General features: G+C 34.4%; 1 protein-coding gene across 3 annotated transcripts in view; it reads right to left on the bottom strand.

The window, feature by feature from the left end:
- The window catches only part of LOC112393639 (bromodomain adjacent to zinc finger domain protein 2B-like), a 190,688-nt gene extending 170,441 nt beyond the window's left edge, over positions 1–20,247 (bottom strand). For 2 of the 3 annotated variants that reach the window (XM_024735994.1, XM_024735995.1), the window contains exon 1: positions 60–397. In XM_024735994.1, the coding sequence (XP_024591762.1) occupies positions 60–62 (3 nt within the window). In that variant the 5' untranslated portion in view covers positions 63–397. Of the gene's footprint in view, positions 1–59; positions 398–18,443 lie in introns of those variants that run through there. The other variant, XM_024735992.1, reaches the window with a different exon arrangement.
- Between the last annotated feature and the right edge of the window lie 797 nt (positions 20,248–21,044).

The raw sequence follows: 21,044 nt of genomic DNA, 5'->3' as shown, positions 1-21,044 counted from the left end.
TTTTTTTTGCAGGTAATGATCAAGTCTGACTAGGCAGACATAAGTAAGCACTGACTCACCATAAAAAACTCATAATCCACAGTATTAGAGTGGCCATTCTCCTCTTCCTGCTGCCCCCTCTCACGGCCCCATTCACAGGTCGGCCAGGATGAAGCAGTAGAACTGCTAAAATCAAAGGCTGACCCTCAAACATAGGATCACAGGTACACCCACAGCACAGATCTCAAGAGATTCAGAGAAAAAGTTCTAGGGGAAAACATATCTGAATTTTATTTTCTGTTGCTCAGGTCACCTTGTTGCTTACCCCAAATATCAAAGGCCATCAATATCTAAACCTCTAGCACAAAATAGAACAACCAAACCAACTTAAACAACACTAAGGTAAATGGAGAAGGTCATCAAGAATTACCAAGCTTCTCATGCATTTACATAAAATTAAACTTCCTTTCTGAATTTTTTAAGTCTTAATAAAATAGAAATAAATGGATACTTGCTTAATGTGATTTTCATAAACACATATAACAAACTGAAAGCCGCCAAAAAAGCGCCAAAACTAGTGAGGTAAATGCCATCATTAAAGAAGCCAATAGACAATGATACAGTATTTGAAACATTTCCAAAATCAGGAAAAAATAAGGATGCTCAATGTTAACACTGCTTTGTAGGTACTGACCAACTTTATTCTTTACACAGAAAAATAAAGTTATAAGTACTAGAATCAAAGGCAGCAAAGTTATCTTTATTTGCATAATATAATTATATATCTAGAAAATCCTAGAGAATCAAGTAAAAAATTATTAGAAACAATAAGAGAGTTTTGGGGAAAAAAACCTGGGAATCCACACCTCACTTCTTTCACTTGAATAGAGTCCATCTATAATAAAATTCAAGAGTAAAGCAAGATTAACCTCGAAGCCATAAACAAAAAGAGTAAAACATTTCTCTTCTAAGTATTTATATTTCTTCCTATATTGAAAACAGCAATCTTGGAAGAAAAATTCCACCGTAAATATCAGAAGAGGGAAGAAGGAAGGAGAAGAGGAAAGGAAGAGGAGGATAAAAAAAGAAAAAAAAAAAAGATAAACTAGCAGTGGTGTGCCGGAACTTACTCATAATAGCTCACAAGAGCCAACTGTTAAATTTTCAGGAATTTTGTGACCCAGCTGTTAAATATAGTCATTATTAAAAGTTAAATTACATAAACTTACCATTCAATAAATTATATTAAAAATAAGGTAATAAACACTTAAAACTGATCACTCCCTAATTACCTCACTTATTTTATTACATTTTATTATTTCCTATGCTGTTGACATCATTTACGTCTACTTTACCAGTTTGGTGTAAATACTATATAATGGTTGTATGACTGCACATCTCATATCTGTTCAGTGGTATTAAGTTGTTGGATTGAAATAGACCATGTTTGGAGTATTACACCAAAGGAAACAACACACACTACAAATCAGGGCTCCCTCCACCAGACATACAAGCCAGTTGTTAACATTTACCAGAATACCGCTGTGTATATGTAAAATATTCATATGCTTTGACACAGCAATTCAATCTCCAGGAATGTATCATAAGGAAATAAATTAGAATATGCAAAAAGCCTTGGGGATGTTTGATGTAATATTATTCCATTATATATTGTAACATATGCTAACCAAAAGCAATTTAAATGTCCCAAACTTAGATAGTTGAATCAATTATGATATGCTGTTTAAAAATATTTAATGACATGAGAAAATGCTCATAATATAATCCAAAAAGAAAATAAAGTGTAAAAAGCAGAATGCAAAACTACATATAACATTGCTATTTTGTAAAATATATATGTATATATTGACATATACATATATACATGCATACATAGAAAAAAGATTGGAAATTAAAACTTTGTTTTATTAAAAAACAGCAAAAAGCCATTTCTGGTTGAAGAATTTCTGATATTTGGAACCTGAACTCTCTGAAATTTCTTTCCACCAAAGCTGCAATCCCACTGGTGTATACATCCACAGATTTTCCAATTCCCTCTAATTACAGAAGTACTCCTCCTCCTAGTTAATGTCAATCAGTCTAACATGGGTCTGGAACCTGTTTCTTCTCATTTCTCAAAGAATTTCTGAATCATATTCCCTGCCGCTATATCTTTATTTTCATCATTAAGAAAGTCATCTTCAAGCCCACATTTCCTTCCTGAACACTTCCCAATCTATTTTTCTTTTCCTTTACAAGAAAGAAAGAAAACCTATCTAAACTCCATGTTTCTATTTCTTCACCTTTAGTCCAAACCATTCCACTGAAACTATTATTGCCAAGGTCACCAGTGTTCTTATTGCTTAATCCAATGGGTTTTTTTGGTTCTTTCTTAGCTGATATCACAAAAGTATTTCACTCCATGCACACTCCCCTCATTTACACCTTTTAGAGGGGAGGTTCATCACACTAACTTGCTGTTTCATTTATGAACACTTTCGTTTCACTAAATAAACTGCAACATAAAATAAACTTAAAAAGCAAATAATAGAATTTTGGATATTTGAAAGTTTTATGTTAATACTTTTCTGTGTTTTTCAAAACTGGGAGTATTTTTTAGTAAAAAATATACTTTTAATTTTAAGAAAAGTCATGTTGTACTTCTGAAACTAATATAATGTTATATGTCAATCATACCTCGATTATTTTTTTAGAGTGCTCTTTTTTTTTAAAAAAAAATTTATTTATTTGGCTGTGCCAGGTCTTAGTTGCAGCACACTGGATCTTCTTTTGCCACGTGCAGGATCTTCCTTGCAGCATGCAGGATCTTTTAGTTGCGGCATGCAGGATATTTAGCTGTGGCATGAGAACCCTTAGTTGTGGCATGTGGGATCTAGTTCCCTGACCAGGGATCAAACCCAGGCCCCCTTCACTGGGAGCACAAAATCTTAGCCACTGGACAACCAAGGAAGCCCCTATACCTCAATTTTTTTTAAAGTTAGAAAATAAACAATAAAATGAATATAAAAAAAGAAAAATCAAAGGGCAATGAACATGATTAATTGTAAGAAGAAATAACCGGCAAGCTGTAGAGCTGCATTTACAATTTATTTTTATCATAAACAAGCAAACAGCTCAAATATAATATTAGAATTTATTTTTTAAAGGTCCAAATTATATTCTCAAATAGTTTTAATTCAGGTATCTAATAAGAAATAGAATTATTTACCAGGATAACAACCTTACCTGATCAATGAAAATTTATTTTTAATATGTTCAGAACTATCTAATAAAATTAATATTTTTTAGAAAGAGTCCTTTTACAAGAGGTGGAAAAAAATAATAAAAAATTGACAATGCTTTAAAAAGCTGACCTTTAGTTATCTAGTTTGACATTCCTTATAGCAGAGATTTTGAGGAAATGTAGTATAGATAATAAGTACTGATGGGAAGTTGGGCCTTAATATGGGCATTAAAAGACAGTTTTCCTAGCAAAAAGAAATGGGGAAGACTTAAATGCCAAAAATAAAATACAGAACAAACTAGTGGTTACCAGTAGAGAGAGGGGGTCAGGCAAGATAGGGGTATCAGATTAAGAGATACAAACTACTATGTATAAAATAAATAAACAACAAGGATATATTGTACAGCACAGGGAAATATAGCTATTATTTTGTAATAGCTTTAGATGGAGTATTATCTATACAAATATCGAATCACTATGTTGTACATCTGAAACTAATATAGTATTGTAAATCAACAATAGTTCAATAAAAAAAATTTTTTTTTTATCCTGAGGAAAAAGAACAAAGTTGGAAGCATAACCATTCCAGACTTCAGACAATACTACAAAGCTACACTAATCAGAACAGTGTGGTATAAGCACAAAAACAGACATATGGATCAGTGGAACAGAACAGAGAGTCCAGAAATAAACCCATACACCTACAGTCAATTAATCTAAGACAAAGGAGGCAAGAATATACAATGGGGAAAAAGACAGTCTCTTCAGCAAGTGGTGTTGTGAAAGTTAGACAGCTCCATGTAAATCCATGAAATTAGAACACTTCTTCACACCCTCATACCATATACAAAAATCAACTCAAAATGGTTTAAAGACCTAAATGTAAGACACCATAGAACTCCTAGAAGAGAACATAGGCAAAACATTCTCTGACATAAACTGTAGCAATGTCAGTGCTGATTCTGACTGATTCTTAGGTCAGTCTCCCAAGGCAATACAAATAAAAGCAAAAATAAACAAATGGGACCTAACCGAACTTAAAAGCTTTTGCACAAAAAAGGAAACCCTAAACAAAACAAAAAGACACCCTACAGATTGGGAGAAAATATTCACAAACCATGCCACCAACAAGGGCTTAATTTCCAAAATTCTGTACAAACAGCTCATACAACTCAAGATCAAACACACAAACAACCCAATCAAAATATGGGCAGAAGACCTAAATAGACATTTCTCCAAAGAAGACATACAGATGGTCAAGAGGCACATGAAAAGATGCTCAACATCACTAATTATTAGAGAAATGCAAATCAAAACTACAATGAGGTATCATCACTGCACACTGGTCAGAATGGCGATCATCAAAAAGCCTACAAATAATAAATGCTGGAGGTGGTATAGAGAAAAGGGAACCCTCCTACACTGTTGGTTGGAATGTAAATTGGTACAGCCACTGTGGAAAACAGTCTGGAGGTTCCTTAAAAAACTAAAAATAGAGTTACCATAGGATCCAGCAACCCCACTCCTGGGCATATAGCTGGAAAAGATGAAAACTCTTAATTCGAAAAGATACATGCATTTCAATATTCACAGCAGCACTATTTGCAATAGCCAAGATGTGGAAGCAACCTAAGTGCTCATTAACAGACTATTGGTTTAAGAAGATGTAGTTTGTATATAGAATGGAATATTACTCAGCCATAAAAAAGAAGAAAATATTGCCATTTGCAGCAACATGGATGGACCTAGAGAATATCATATTAAGTGAAGTAAGTCAGAGAAAGACAAATATGATATGAAACCACTTATATGTGGAATCTTAAAAATAATACAAATGAATCTATATGTAAAACAGAAATAGGTTCACAGACATAGAAAACAAACTATGGTTACCGAAGAGGAAAGGGAGTCGGGGGAGGGATAAATTAGAAGTATGGGAATAACAGATACAAACTACTATATATAAAATAGATAAGCAACAAAGATTTACTGTATGGCCCAGGGAACTATATTCAATATCTTCTAATAACCTATAATGGAAAATAATCTGAAAAAATATATATATATGTAACTGAATCACTGTGCTGTACACCTGAAACTAACAAAATGCTATACATGAACTATACTTCAATTTAAAAAGAAAACTCTGCTTCTCTTCAATCTAAAGATTTATACCTTCATTGAGAAAAATTAGTCCTCCAAAATTTATTTTTTTAATAAATAAATAAGATAAAAATATGAGAAGTGACTATAAAAATTCTGCCAAGGGGGCTTCTCTGGTGGCACAGTGGTTGAGTGGAAAAAAAAAAAAAAAAAAAGGAAATAAAATGTTTTTTAAAATCTAAAGAACTGACAATTTAATATTTCACATTTCTGTAAATTAAAACATTATTATAAAGCCAAATAATTATAGTAAATATAATTAAAACATACCATTAATATTTAGAAGAATTTATAAATAGTTTATCATAAACATACTAAGATCTCAGTGCAAAAACAGGTAAATGTCAAAGACTAACTACAAAAGAGAAATACAACAGGTTAAGACACTGAAAAATGGTCACTAATTATTCACAGAAATGCAGATTAAATAAGATACATTTTTGGGAGTTCCCTGGTGGTCCAGTGGTTATGACTCCGCGCTTTCACTGCCAAGGGTCTGGGTTCAATCCCTGGTCTGGGAACTAAGATTCTGCAAGCCGTGTGACATGGCCAAAAAAATAAAATAAAATAAAAAATAAGGCACAGTTTTTTGCAACGCAATTGGCAAGGGCTAAAAATAATGAATATACCCAATCCAATGAAAGTGGGGTAAATAGGTAAAGTTATGTATTGCTACTGAGATATAAAATCATACAATCCTTGCAAAAGCCAAATTCACAATACATAGATTAAGAGTTTTAAAATATTCCTAGCACTTGACCCAGCAATTGCATTTCTGGGAATTCATGTTATGAAATAACGTCAAACAACAACAAATAAAAGCATTATGAATAAAAAATGTTCATTGAAGCATTATTTATAAAGGTAGGAAGGAAGGAATCTATTTGCACAACAATGTATTCCACCATTAGCACTCAACTGGGGCACAAAGGGAAGAATGTGATAATCTTGTGGGGAGGTAGACAGTTGGGAAGATTTCACAAAAGTAACTCTTCAGAAGGATATTAGAAAATAAGCAGATTCTATCAAGCAAGAAGAAAGAAAATAATCATTGCATACAGGGAAGATCATATGCAAAATCATGGAGTCATGAAAGTCTACACTCAGGGATCCATAACAATACGGTATGTTGCCTCCTATATCCCAGTGGCGTTCAGAAAGTGATGTCTGGCAGTGGTATAAATACATACAGAGCTATAAACATAAATGCAAATGAAAAATATTAGGCTAACTGGATGTGATTATTCATCTATACATAATGTGACATACCAGGAGGGAAGTAGAGGGGTTTTAAAAAGCAGATGAGAGTTTGTCTTAAGCTAAACTCATCATGAGATTGTATGATGTATTAGAAAAAATATCTAACCACTGGTGAGCGGTAAGCCACAGTCAATCTCTCTAGTTTTCACTTTCATCGTCTGAAAAGGAGAAAATAAGTGTTCAACTACATCAAATTACTGTTATGGTCATAAGAAATTAATTTAAATGTAAGGTAATACAATCTCCTACCTCCCCCAACTAGCCCAACCCCATTCCTTTAAATTATGTACCTCATATCAATCCTTCTGCCCATTCACATTGCTATTAGTCTAGTCATTATCACCTAACATTGGAATTTCTGTAATAAATTACTGATCTTTCTTTTAATAGCCTCTTCTTTCTATAGAGTTAACAGATTTCTTCCAATACAGTTAACAGATTTCTTCCAAATCTATCTTTCTAAAACAACGTTTTAATCATGTCACACCTCTGCTTGAAAATCTATTAGCTAACCCAGCCCCCTTTCTAACTTTATCTCCCATGATTTTCAAACAAATTTTAGCTAGGTAGGTTTCCCTCCATCCTCTCCTTTGTTCAGGATGCTGTTCTAAGCTAAAATATCTACTACTTTCTTCAAAGCCCAACTGAAAAAAAAAAAAAAAAAAGCCCAACTGAAGTTTCACCATCTCCCTGAACCCTTTTAAATCCAAAGCAATTTTTTTTTAACATTTTGGGGACAGGAATACTTAAGCATATAAACTATCTCAAACCATGCAACCTTCATATACAGTAGAAACTCCTCTTACTGGTGGATTGGGGAGTGTGGTAGGTTCTATTCAGTAGGTTGTATTAAAATATAATAAAAAATATCACCTTAAATCAACCATACTCCAATATTATTACAATTTAAAATATATGTCATTGACATGGACCACACTGGAGACAGATTATACTGTTCCTCATAAGTCCAACACAGCCAGTTTTACCACCAACAATAAAGCAGATGCAATTTATGTAACTGAGCTCAGGATACCCATAGCTAGCCTGCATTTAGAAGCTATGATGATATACAAAAAACATTTATATTAAGACATAAGAGCCACATTTACTGCAAGATGCCCCACTGTGAGAGTTACTCAGGAACAGAGAGCACCAGACATGTATCCCACTTGGAGCATAAGTTCACTAAGTCAATGATGGCTATTGAAATTGTCTTTCGGGACTTCCCTGGTGGCGCAGTGGTTAAGAATCCGCCTGCCAATGCAGGGAACACGGGTTCAATCCCTGGTCCGGGAAGAGCCCACATGCCACAGAGCAACTAAGCCCCAGCACCACAACTACTGAAGCCCGCACGCCTAGAGCCGGTGCTCCACAAGAAAAGCCACCACAATGAAAAGCCTGCACACCGCAACTGAAGAGTAGCCCCTGCTCACCACAACTAGAGAAAGCCTGCGCACAGCAATGAAGACCCAATGCAGCCAAACATTAATTAATTAATTTTAAAAAGAATTGTTTTTCCTTTCCTACCCCAAACTTTTTTCCTGACATAAATAATTGAATTTCTAATACAAAAATCACAAAAGATGAGACTTTCTGTACATCCTTTCTATGTAAATTATTAACTCCTTGAGCATATTATAGACGATGCATTTTATTTCTGGGTACCTTGAATTGTTTCTAGTTATTAAAAAATAGATGCTGACCCGTTTCTCGTTCGCAATTTAACTAACAACTTAACTAATCACTGCTGCCTAATACAGAACTATTAGCATATCACAACAGTACTAAACATGAGGAACTAGTTAAGTGATTGTTTCCATGGGTGGCTACAGGATTATTTTTTGCTCACTTGTGAAGCGCTAGGATTACAAATACAGAAAAAAGCATTCATTTTTACCCAGGCCCATATACTTAATTTAGTTGTATCTCTGGACTTTAGCTGCAACATATCAGATGCTCCCTCCTAAGAATAAAATATTTGCAATAAATTGCCAAAAATGACCTATTTCACAAACGGTGTTTCACATTAAAATGAAAAAGGTCAAATTCAAGGTACTATGTCATAGAACAACACTTCATGTAAAACAAAAGCAGGGAAATTCGGGTCTCATTCTCTTTAGCTCTTCCCCTCCCCCCCCAGCATGCCTTGCTCCTCCCCTCCCATTTCACACTTAGTACAAAAGCATTTACATATTCTTTAAACCAATTTTTCTCTTTTATGAGTTTTGGCAAGTACATCTCCTTCTGGAGAGGGAAGGGGAAAGAGCTTTTACCTAACTGGCCAAAGTTATTACATGTTCTCTTCCTGGACAAACTATCTTACTGTTTACACAGCCCTTCCCTAACCCGTCAACTTCCTACTTCAAAATCCCAAGGTATGATTATAGATAAGAGTTATTTTCTCAACAACTGCTAAAAATATTAATAAGAACGCACAGGAATTTTAATGCTAAGGTACTTAGACCAGAATGAAGAAAATCTTGATACTTTCCAAGAGGACTCAATTACGTAACAGTGCTACACTCCTCTTGACTCCATTTAAAAGCCTTCTTTAAAACTGTCTCCTCTTTTTGTTGTTGTTACTGCCTACCCTCAACATTTCCTTTAGCTCTGCAGTACCCTTCTTTTAAAATAGATTTGACCCACAATCTCTGTTACTGTTGCCTTGCAGACCCTATTTCTTTCATTATGCTACACTAATAACCCATAAAAGGAGAAATACATTATCCTGTGACTTACAGGCTGCTCCCTAATTTTTTCAGATGCACAAGATAGGCTTTGCTCCTTCTTACATCACCGTAATGTTTTTTTTGTTAACAATGACCCTTTTCCCAAGGAAGTCCAGAAGTTACGTTTCAACAACCATGTCATCATGGAAACCAGAAAAGATAATAAGTATGGCTTCTCTCTAAACTCAGATACTAGATAGCCTTCTATTTCCACTCATTTTCACATTTCATTTATTCAAAACTCATCATCATCAAGATTAAGAAATGATTACATAAAAGTTTTAAGGTTTTCTTCTAACACATCCCTTCAGGTAAATGTTCATCACAATATTGCAAATAAGGAAAATGAATAAGCTTCATTATCTTAGTACAGCAACAATGAAGTATGGAAAAGTCTAATCAATGAAAATTATGACACTTTCTTGTACATTTGTCTTTGAATTTTTTTTAATCTTTCCTTTTCATATTTTCTATTCTTTGTGGAATTTCTATTATAAGTGAAATTCAGTACTGATGTAATTTAAAGTAAGGGCTTATACATTCGGTTGCTTTTTGTCCTTATGGATATTCCCATTATTGACAGTGCAGCCAGTATGTCTGTCTGTCTTCATTCATCCAAAGGAACTAAAAGAAGGAAAAGTGTTTGAGTCAGCAGACATCAAACCCCCTTGGAAAGCTAGTTCGTCCATCATCAAATCTAAAAAAAGGGAAACAGAGGTGATGTCCTCTCTGCTCAGTGTTCTTAGTAGGTATGACCGTGCATTAGGTTTCAAGAAAAAACATTTATAGAAGCATAGGAATATAATGAGGGACAAGAAAGTGGTTCTGGTTAATCTTACGTTAAGCACAATATTTGAATAACTCTGACCAGAAAGGGCAGTTTTGTCAGTTATAACCTGGCTTCCACAAACAACAATCCTATCATTGAAATGGATGATTTGAAACTGATCAACCCACCTTCTCCAGAGAAAGCCAAGCAGCAGACTTTTAAAACAATGGAGGAAAAGTAGGACCCCATAACATTTTCTCTTCCTTCTGGGGTGACCTCAAAAAGGCTGCATAACCACTCCAGATGCCCAGTAGATCTAGCCTGAATTAATTTGTTCTAGAGGGGGCTCAGGCTGTCCTATTTTAGTTGCATTCTTTCTTGCAGATCTCTGAATATTCAGTTTATTCACTCTTCTTGGTCTAATTCAAAGCTGCCTAAACCAAAGAGCCTTTTCTAATGATTCCGAACAAAAGTCATCTCTCGCCTACTCTGAGCTTTCACAAACTTTTTTCCACGAGTATGCCTGAAGACAGCATTCAGTACAAACTTGATGAATGCAGGTAGCTGCCCTCCTTTTCCCCTATTATTAGTGCTAGAACAATAAAAGTGTATCAAATACCTGTGGTTCTCCCGTAGTTGTGGTTATTGAGTCAATTCAGTTTTCAAGTACTGGCTAAATTTTCTACTGTTTTGTTGGGTTACTAATATTTTAAAAATTGAATCCATTAACTCACTTTTCTTTTTATCTAAATACAATTATCTGTTATAATGAGAACCAGAAAAGGTAGACAAATAAAATCCTAAACCTTCATTTTGGTGAAAATCTAAGGACTTCTCTCCATCTGATCTACCAAGAAGTGGGGGAGGAAGCAAAACTAGACTCATTTGAAATTTACTTCCTTTTATTTCCTCAGCTTATTCTGTGTTAAGATGTAAAGAGCAGGGAAATAACTGAAAGGCCAATCGTCAAAAGGGAGAGAAAAAAACGGCATAGAATAATTCACAAAATGACTAATGCAATCTCCAATAATGGCAAATTAACTATATATATATATATATATGTTATTGCAAAACTAAAACATTGTCCTTTAATAACCTTTGAATTTATTATTTTAAAAAAAGTACAGCCTACTGTCAGCTAGATTAAATTTGGCCATATATTCTGTGATATTATCAACATATCCAGCCATTTGTGAAGCCAAGAAACAGTAAAATGCACTCTTAGAACTGGTACTCAACCTTGAAGTGCTGAAAGCTACTTCATCATCTAGTGTAGGGACAAACACATGCATGCACATGTGAACCTAACACTATGCTGTGTGGAAAGCTTGATATAATCACCACACCACTGTAAATCACTCAGGCATCCACTTACTTTAACATACACAAATCAAGGCAGAGCTCCCTGTGATTCCTACCAGAATATCTGAAATCACATTTAACATTTTCTCCTCCTACTCTTCTCACTTGGGATAAGTGATTTTCTTTTCAATGTGAAAACTTGAGATGTAGTGGTTTTCTCCTCTTTTCAGTCACTACTAGGCAGCACAACATGCAGGACACTATTATAGCTGGACTAGCTTACACATGTCATTTCAATACTGTAACCGTATAGCTGTGCTTTATATTCCAGAAGTGATCCAAAAAGCAGAAGAGACTCCTCATTAGATTCCTTCTAAAAATTCTGAATAGCTTTATAGTTTTAGGATTAGCATTATTCTAATCCAATTGTAATGTCTTGTTGATTTTCCTTTCTATCTTGCCTTATATCACTCAAAATTAAAAGTACTGTCATTTTACTACATATTAGATGAAACTATTTTACATGCTAATTAATCACAATTTATTGTTTGTGCTGTTTCTTAAAACTATACATAACTAGTAAAATATAATTAACAATATTTTCATATCAAAGATAATTTGATTATTCATCTATGGACAAAATCATAAAACGTATTTTCCAAAAATTACAATGGTTGTACAATCTAGGTTGGTTTGTTTTGGGCCAAGATGAGACACATAATGAGTAATACATTATTGACCTTTTACATTTGGTTCCTTCAAAGCTTCTTCATTTTATTCAGCATTTAGTTTAAATATTTAAAATTGAAGCTGTTCTATGTTGCAAACACAGCTAAAATGAAGAGCTTCTGTAGCAGCAGTGACCAGATTTTAAATGCAGGTAGATCAATAAAAAAAAAAAAAATCCACCAAGCACAGGCTCCATGTGTGAGTGGAATGGTTTATAATAGCTTGCAAATGACTATGTGCTTGCTGTAACCAGCTGTTCTTAAATTATGAATATGCAACCAATTCATGTTAAAGCCAAATCCCAGCACTATTTCTACAGAGAAATCCCAGTAGTTTTGCTTGTTCTACATGTTAGCTCTGTTAAGGATACAAATAGCAGTAAGCTTCTGAACAAATAGGACCAAACTATTGGCATTTCATGCACTGGGTCCATTATCACAGCAGGGGATGTCAATCATTGGTACATTCCTATAACAGCTCAGGCAATATAACAATGATCTCGTATGAAAAAAAATCAAAATCTCTGCAGCAAACTCAAAGTCCTTCTGACAACCTAATGCTTTCTTACTTCGGCCAATCAGACTGTCAGACCTGACCTACTAGAAGACTTGCATCAAGCTTGAAACATTTAAAAACATCAATCATAAAAACAAAGACAGGACACTGAATTATACAGTATTAACCTCCAGGGTTTGCATACAAAGACCTTAGATTTATTTATGTCCCAGCGAGTTAAGAGCTTCAGGACACCGTTCTTTACACCAAACTGACTGCCAATTTGATGAACCTCTCTGCCCTCAGCAGGAGTGCACTGTCTTTGATTAATGAGTGCATGCTTGTGGAAAAGTGTTAAGAGGAGAAAACAGAGGAAAAACACACAATTATGTCTACACATAGCTGAAGTACAATAATTATCTTCAAACAAAATGCTCCTTTTTCCTTACACACACATGCATACGTGTGCACACATAAAGTTAGTAAAGGTTCTGATCTATGTATTACCTTCATTATTACTGTTATCACTAACATTTAATTTTTATTTGAAAGGCATTAAAAAAACCAAAGTACAAGCCAAATGTCATAAATTATAAAAACAACTTTTCAAAGCATTAATTTATTTTTAAAAACACCTTATCTTACATAGTAAGTTCTAAATATGTGGGTAAAAACTGTACTTACTTTCACCTCATATTCTTATAAGAGCTATTCATTTAAAAAACTCAATGTTTAACTTAAAATATCAGGTCTCTTAGATATTTTACATCTCAAACTATGTTATGACTTGCCACAAATCACAAAGCATTCAAAACACATTTGAAAGTCATGTAAATTCGTTTTAGTTTAAGCTCCATATGTAATTGTAAATCAATCAAATATATTTATTGCTCATAATTCCAAAGTTAATAGAGTCAACAGAAAAACTTATGAATGAAAGTTTAAACTTTTTATGACTCTTCTGTTTAGAACTGCTTTCCTTTAAGAAACCCAATGTGGAAAAACTCCTACTTAAATTACGGGATGCTTATTTGCACTACAATTAAAATTATGTCATCTCTAAAACTGAGCTAAGCATTGAGATTCCTTTAAAAAAAGCTTACATTTAATATACAACTCAATTTACCATTTAGTTTATATGAATATCTGACATGACACAAATATTTTATGAGTAAATATATTTCTCAAAAATTGAATCATAGACTAAGGTAACAGCATAATTTTAAGAAACTGCATGGTGATTATATTAAAAGGTTATATAAAAGCATTATTACCCAAATATAAATTTTACCTTTAGTCTCAGTAATGTATGATCTATTTAAAAGAAAAGCATGTTCAGAAAACTTATTATTTCAGGAAATCATAATTCTGAAATCACTCAGCAGTGTATTACAAGTGTTTAAATTTGTTTATATTGTATAAGAAGTCCTTTTAATGGGATTTACCTCAGCAAATTATCTATTCTAATTATCAATTTCATTTTAAGAATTTCTTTTAAAAGCAAACGTTTAAGTATGTTATAAATGTCAAGCTCTTTGAAAAATTGTTAGTGTACTTAAAGATTTTAAAATTAAAAATCAATAAATATTACAACTAGAAAATATCTCTTAACAGTGATAAGCTACGTTTTATCCTTAAACTTATCACCCTTACGTTTTTTTACACAAATTTTTTTAAATGTGCTTTTTTCTGTTGAGATTATCACTCTTAATTCTCCTTTCCGATCTCCTCTCCCACCAAAAAAAAAGCAAGTAATTAGGAAAAGTAGAAAACACTTCGGCATCAATGGTGATCTGACACCATTTTAGTACCACAGTATGATAGTTGAAACTACCAATAAAAGTTACTAGTACAATAAAAATATAATTTCAAATTTTGAAATCATTTAATGACTACTAGTCAATTATTTAGTGATATTTTACCTCCTTATAAAGAAAAGTAAACCCCAAATTGCCCTTTTCCTCAATAATTCTTTTCTCCTCTGATTATCTTCTGCAACAAAAGTTTAAAGAAATGTTTATTCAAACAAGTCAACATTTATTAAATAAAGCACAGTATTTTTAAAACCTTATGATATAAAATATTTAATTAAATACAAGCAAAAACTTCTTAAAATACCTCGCTAGGTAACTGAATTAATCCCTCAGAATATCAAGTTTATTAAAAATCATTAAACCTTGATGATGTAATTTCATCTAGGGGTCAAAATCCCCACATTACTTTGTGCTAAATCATACCTTCTTTTGGTGCTTCTAGCTAGGACTAGGTCAAAAACCCAAAAACTACAACTTAAAAGCTTTCTTTGAGAAACCTTTAAACCTAAAAGTAATCAAGTTCTAATGCATACTTTCACTAATTCAAGGAGATAAGACAAAAAACTGAACTATCATGCAACTGTGATATCCTACATCTTGTATAGTAACACAAAAGTAGCAACAAAGACATTAACAATTGCAGTTGGAGCTGGGAGTGACTGTTCTGTTTCAATTCAATGACACCACTAATGGCTTCTTAGCAGCTCCATGAAATCAACCAGCTGTCAAGTTGATGCATCAGAAGGAACAGTTATGCACTCCCATAAGAAAAAGCAACACATCAGGATGTTTGGCAAAACATCTGCTCCTTTACACTGCAGTTCTATAATAAACATGCAAACAAAGAAATGGGAGAAAGGGCAACAGAATTAAAATTCCAAGGTTTCCATTACAGTCTCATATGCATTTTAAATAAATGGCTTATAAAAATAAAAACAAATTTCTGCCAAATTGAATACTTTTATTTTAAATCTTTTGAAAATGCAAAATATAATTACTCAGATTCTTCTAGAAAGGCAAAACCTACACACAAATCTTTCCATTTTTAAAACTGAGAGTAAACTATAGTTACCAAGTAAAACCTTATTATTGTTATGCACAAACTCAAAAATTAATACTAAAATATACCCTTCTTTCATTTAATATGTATTTAGTAACTTATGCCAACAGTATTCTATTAAATGCATTTCCAAGACTGCAGAGTCTAAAAATATTTTTCAGTAGTGTTTGAGAGTAAATGCTGCTACACAGTTCAGCCCTAGTTTAACATATAATAACAGTAAATATACTATTCTCTGTATTTCAAAATATATATTTACTCCTACTTCTCTCCAAACCATTATATGAGTACAACAATATTAAGTTCTTATAAATAACTTCCTGTTTTAAAGCATACAATTTGATTTTCTAAAAAAAAGAAAAACTCTTGTCATCACAGGCTTAAAATAATTTTATATTCAACAATTCGTTTCAAACATTTGTAAAATCTTACTTTTTTCTATCTGAAACTTACAAGGACCTCAATGTGTCTAAGTTATTGATTATGCAGCACAGTGACAATATGTACAGTGTTTACAATAGGTGTGAGACATCAAATGTACTTAACTAACATTTTCTTAAACTGCTTATCCTCTGTTGCTTGCCATTTATAATCTGCCAAATCTTCTAGTCCTTTGTTGCATGTATAATTTAGAACCATCTGTTCTATGTGCTTTTAACTATTTAAACATTTTTCACCTACCTACAATTCACATAAATGCAAGGCTCAATTCAGTCAAGCTTTCTATAGTGTTTTACATAAAGCAAATTCCTAAATAAATAGCACAGCAGAAACACCAAATATGACTGCTACAGAGATAAAAGCATACCACATACAACATAAGTTTTTATGTGTTAGACAAACCTTTTCAATGTACTCAGAAATGTTTCTATTAGCTTTTTTTGAGTTAACTGTAGTCAATGTTTTTCCTCAACCCAGAAGACAAAGAGAATGCAAATTAAATAGACAGTTTCATGTCCTTGTTAGAAGAGAAGTAAATATGCTGACTGAAAATGACTACAGCAGACAGAATTCCACTTTCCCATTCAATTTACAGTGCCTCTTATTTATATACCAGTCAGTGTATCATTAAGTTTGATCATGTGACCAACCGAACTTTAGTGAGGTGAAAAACTATTTTAGACAACCAAATTAAAATGCCAGTTTTACTGTTTATCTTTTCATAATGGTTGACAAAGGGCATATAACTTGAGATTATAGAATACGTTTTAAAATCTATTCTGCCTTTTAAATACTAACTACATTTTCACCAATAGTTTTACTTAATACTGCTACTAAATTTTTCAAGTATCCAGTATCTCCAGGTATTTTCAATAGTTGTACCTTTTCAAATGTAAAGGCATATGTAAAATATATAAGTTAATTACAAAAGGGGATCTAAGTCATCTAAAATAAGTATACGTAAATATTAACCAAGCTGATTAAAGACAAATCCACATAAGAGAGTGGAGTAAATAAGAAAGGAAACATGTTAATTAAAAATAACATTCAAATCCTTTAAAGAAACATGCAGACAAAAGCTAAGTGAATACCAAAGGACACTATAAAAGTTACCACCATTTTTTTGCACATAATTTTCCACCTGTTACCAAAACATAAAATGTGCAGAAACTGAGGGCTCACTTTGAGAGAACACAAAAATAAGCAGCACAGCTTATCGTCAGCCTGTTAAGTTACATGGTCCTTTACATGGTCGCTTAAAACAGGAAAAAAATTAAGCGAAAAATTTACTCCTGGGAAAATTTCTCCATAAAGTTTACATGACGTCACTGGACCCCCTGAACATTCCCTAAACTTTGTCTTACCCAGACACACTTTTCGACTTTCTAAGGCTTCTTTCCATTCCTTAAAAAATAAGAAAATAAAAAAGAGGGACTTGGGAATAAAAATTGCCCAAGATGGCGAAACGCTTGTTGTTTAGAGGGCAGAGGGAAAAAATGGAGGATATTGTAATATACACAAAGGGATAAATTTCAACAACTCGGCCAAGGACTGCAGCTGCTTCTCTCTTTATAAGGAAGCAACACACAAAAGATAAATACAGAGGGAGAGAAAAGAAGGGAAAATCTCCCAAACAGCAGGGCCAGCTCTGACTCTCCGAACACTTCCTTCCTTTCCCAAGTCCCAATTCTAGGGTTCGTGGAACTACTTTAAGAGGAGAGGAGCCGCGAAAGGGAAGGGGGGAGGGGGAGCAACAAGAACACTAGAAGACCGAAGAAGAGTTGAGAGCAGGGGGCAGCTCCCGGGGAAGAACTGCTGGGAGACAGACATTACTGTCGGAAAAGCTATGCTCCTCTAATCCTCTGCGTACTGATTTTTTCGGCTATTCCCCGGTAAGAACGGCGATCGCAACAGTGCCAGAGGTTGTTTTTTTTGAGAAGCCAAACTGTTGGCGGCGACCTGAGCGCTAGAAGCCGAAGAGAGGAAGGACACGCGAAGCCCGGGCGGCCGAGCTGGGCGGCCGGCACAAAGGAGGCAGACTCGCCACGGCAGCGTCTGCCCGCGCCGGCGGAGGCACGGCCCGCGGCCCTGCTAGACCGAAGTCCCGCACCGGCAGCTAGGAATAAAGTTTACATTCTCCTGAGACCGCACGCCCCCTCCCACCCAGAACCGCGCATCTCCGCGTCCTCCTCCCCCAAACTGCACTCGGGACCCCGAGCACCACCCCAGCCTTCCAGCCAGCACAACAAAGAGACAGACCGACCGGCGAGGGTAAACAGCCGCGGCAGGGCGAGCAGGGCGAGCAGGGCGGGCAGGGCGAGCGCCTCGAGATAAGCAACTCTGGAGTCTAACCCGCTCTCTGGAGCGTAGTTTCTCCTTTTCGGTTTCAACCGGCTTTACGATATTTGGAATTTTCACCGTCACCCGCACCCCTCACACCCGAGGATTTTAAACTCACCTTTACTTTCGAACTGAGAGTTGCGGTGGATGGGATTTTTGCCTTCCCCAGATGGTTGAAGGTTACGATTTTTGTTTTTGGAAACCCCACCACCTCCTTATTTCTATTATTATTTTTGCAAGAAAAGTATAAAGAGAGTTGGAGTGGAGGTGAGATTTGTGATCGGGAAAGCCCTGGACGCCCTCCTTCTCCGTCTTCCGCCTCTCTCTCTCTGATTAGTTCCTATCCAGCAGCAGATTGAAGCAGGAGATGATTCTTCTCAAGGTTTGTTCAGCAGCTTCACTTCTAGGCGAAGGCTTCATGAACCAAGTGACGTCAACCAACGAGGCTTCTCTCTCTCTCCTCTCTCTAACAATGAAAGTTGCTGTTAACAAGGGAAAAAAGAGAATTGTTTATACCATTTCAGTTCCAATAATAAATGACCTATCAGCTCCTAAAGTAGCCAAGGGAGGGAGGGGGTTGCTTCTTCCTCCCAAGAATCCTGTAGCTTTGAGTTTGCACCGATCCTTGTCCCAGGAAAAAGTTAAGAAACTCAAATGTTTTGTTTTGCCGTTAAAAGTAGAGAAGACAGAAAATAGGATTGAACACGTAATTTTAAAAAAAAGTACACTGGCGAATAGGGAGCATATATTAACCATTTCTACCTAAACTTTTTTGTCTGTAAACTCAGAATTTGGTTAAACTCTAAAAGCCAACTAATGTAATATGCCAAAAATTCGTCGATGTTTGGAACTCAAAATAAAATAAAAAGCAGGATGCAAAATGGTCCCGGGGTAAAACGTTACTGCCCTGACACCGGCAAGTTAAGCTGCTGTAATGTTTATGGATTGAGTTAAAATTTAAATAAAACGTTAAAATAGTAAATCATTTTAAAGTTATAAGTTAGAACTGTAAAAGGTAACCTCAGTAGTTTTTCCCCCCCCAGCTTCTGAGAGGGCAAAAGAAAAAGGGGGGAGGATAGCTAATTGTACGAATTAGAACACTTAAAAAATGAAGTGAAAACTGGGTAGCCCATTGCTCCATCTTTAAATTACACACAAGGTGTGCTATTTGTCTATCCCCAGAATTTCTTCCAACTTCCTATTTTTTACCCTTCCATTTTCTCCCACCAATTTCAGCATCCTAAAACCAAAAAAGTTAAAGGTGAAGTCCACCCAATTCCCTGCTACGGCACACCACCCTGTAGCTTCCTAAAAATGATTCTTTTAAAAAGGTCTTAACCGTGGTAACGCTTTATTACCCAAGAAGATAAATAATTAAAAATTTTTTTCATTGAGGTAGTGTTTTTCCCCTGGAACACATTAAAGTCTCAAAAGTTCATATAATTAAAACTTGCATAATTTAATTTTCAGGATAAAGAGCAAGTGAAAGGCAAGCTATAGAAAATTAATTTGACCATATATGTATATTTTGTACATGCATATGTGGATAAATGTATCTTAAAAGATGCTATTGTTTTATGTTTCCTCTTCAGCCACTGGCTGTGATTTTAATTGTGCTGGAGGATCTTCATTAGTATTAACACATGGGGAGATTTCACAAAGCTGCTTCATTAAGACAAAAAAAAAAAGCTTGGCAGACTAGGTCTTTTTGCATGCACTGAGAATGTCAGCCTTACCTCGGTCATTTGTAACATAATAAGTGCAAGTACAATGATTGCAATGCAGGAGCGCTGGGGGGAAGGGCAGAAATACTGCCTGTCTAATAGGGATATCTGAAAAGAAGGCTGCTCATTATATAGTAAAATGTATGCTAAAAATTAGTGAAGATGATGTCTCAGGAGACTGATGCTAAATAAATTAATGTGCTGATATGTTTTTAATTATTATTTTTGTAGTAGTTTATTTCATTCTCAGGATTCGCATTGAGCAGCAAAGCTGTGCTAGCATTTATTGATTTTTTTTCCCTGCCACATTCCCGGAATACAGATTTTAATCATTTCACTACACCACACTCAGTAATTTCATTAAAAACTGGAACCTTCCATCCCCAGAAAAGCATTTAATTTCAATGACATACAATTTCAGTCTTAGCAGAAAACTGTCTCTACAGTAAAAGCTGGCCTAAGGTTCAAATGCATAATTTAATCCTGAGTTTTCCATGCTCTGCATTCCTTTTGAAGCTATAATTTGAGTAACTACCTAATAACTGTAATAAGGATAATAATTTCCTTATAATATATTATTAACTCATATTTAATTAACTCAGAGGCCAAGCTCTGTACATGTATGACTGGTCAACAGTTCCACAATATCAAAATTTACTAATAATGTTACAGAAGAAAAATACAGACTACAACAAGTGTGGAAAGCCATCATTTACATATTACTTTAGCAAAGTAACATATAAAAAAGTTCATGCATTTTATAGAATAGTGGTCATTACTCAAAACAGTATTTTAAAATATTTGGAAGTAAACAAGACAATTCACTGATATTTCTATATGTAAATAAAGTATTTTAATATTAATATTTCAACAATCCATTTCTGACATTTTGCCTAATCACTAGCATTACTGTTGAAAATATTCAATTTTGAAAGGATGAAAAGAAATAGCTAGATTCAGATTGTCTCAATTTTCATAAAGAATTCTCTTAAAAC

The sequence above is a fragment of the Neophocaena asiaeorientalis genome, unplaced genomic scaffold (genome assembly GCF_003031525.2).
Source record: "Neophocaena asiaeorientalis asiaeorientalis breed wild unplaced genomic scaffold, Neophocaena_asiaeorientalis_V1.1 scaffold72, whole genome shotgun sequence".
In the NCBI taxonomy this organism is placed as follows: Eukaryota; Metazoa; Chordata; class Mammalia; order Artiodactyla; family Phocoenidae; genus Neophocaena; species Neophocaena asiaeorientalis.
This window is presented reverse-complemented; position numbering and strand designations above follow the sequence as displayed.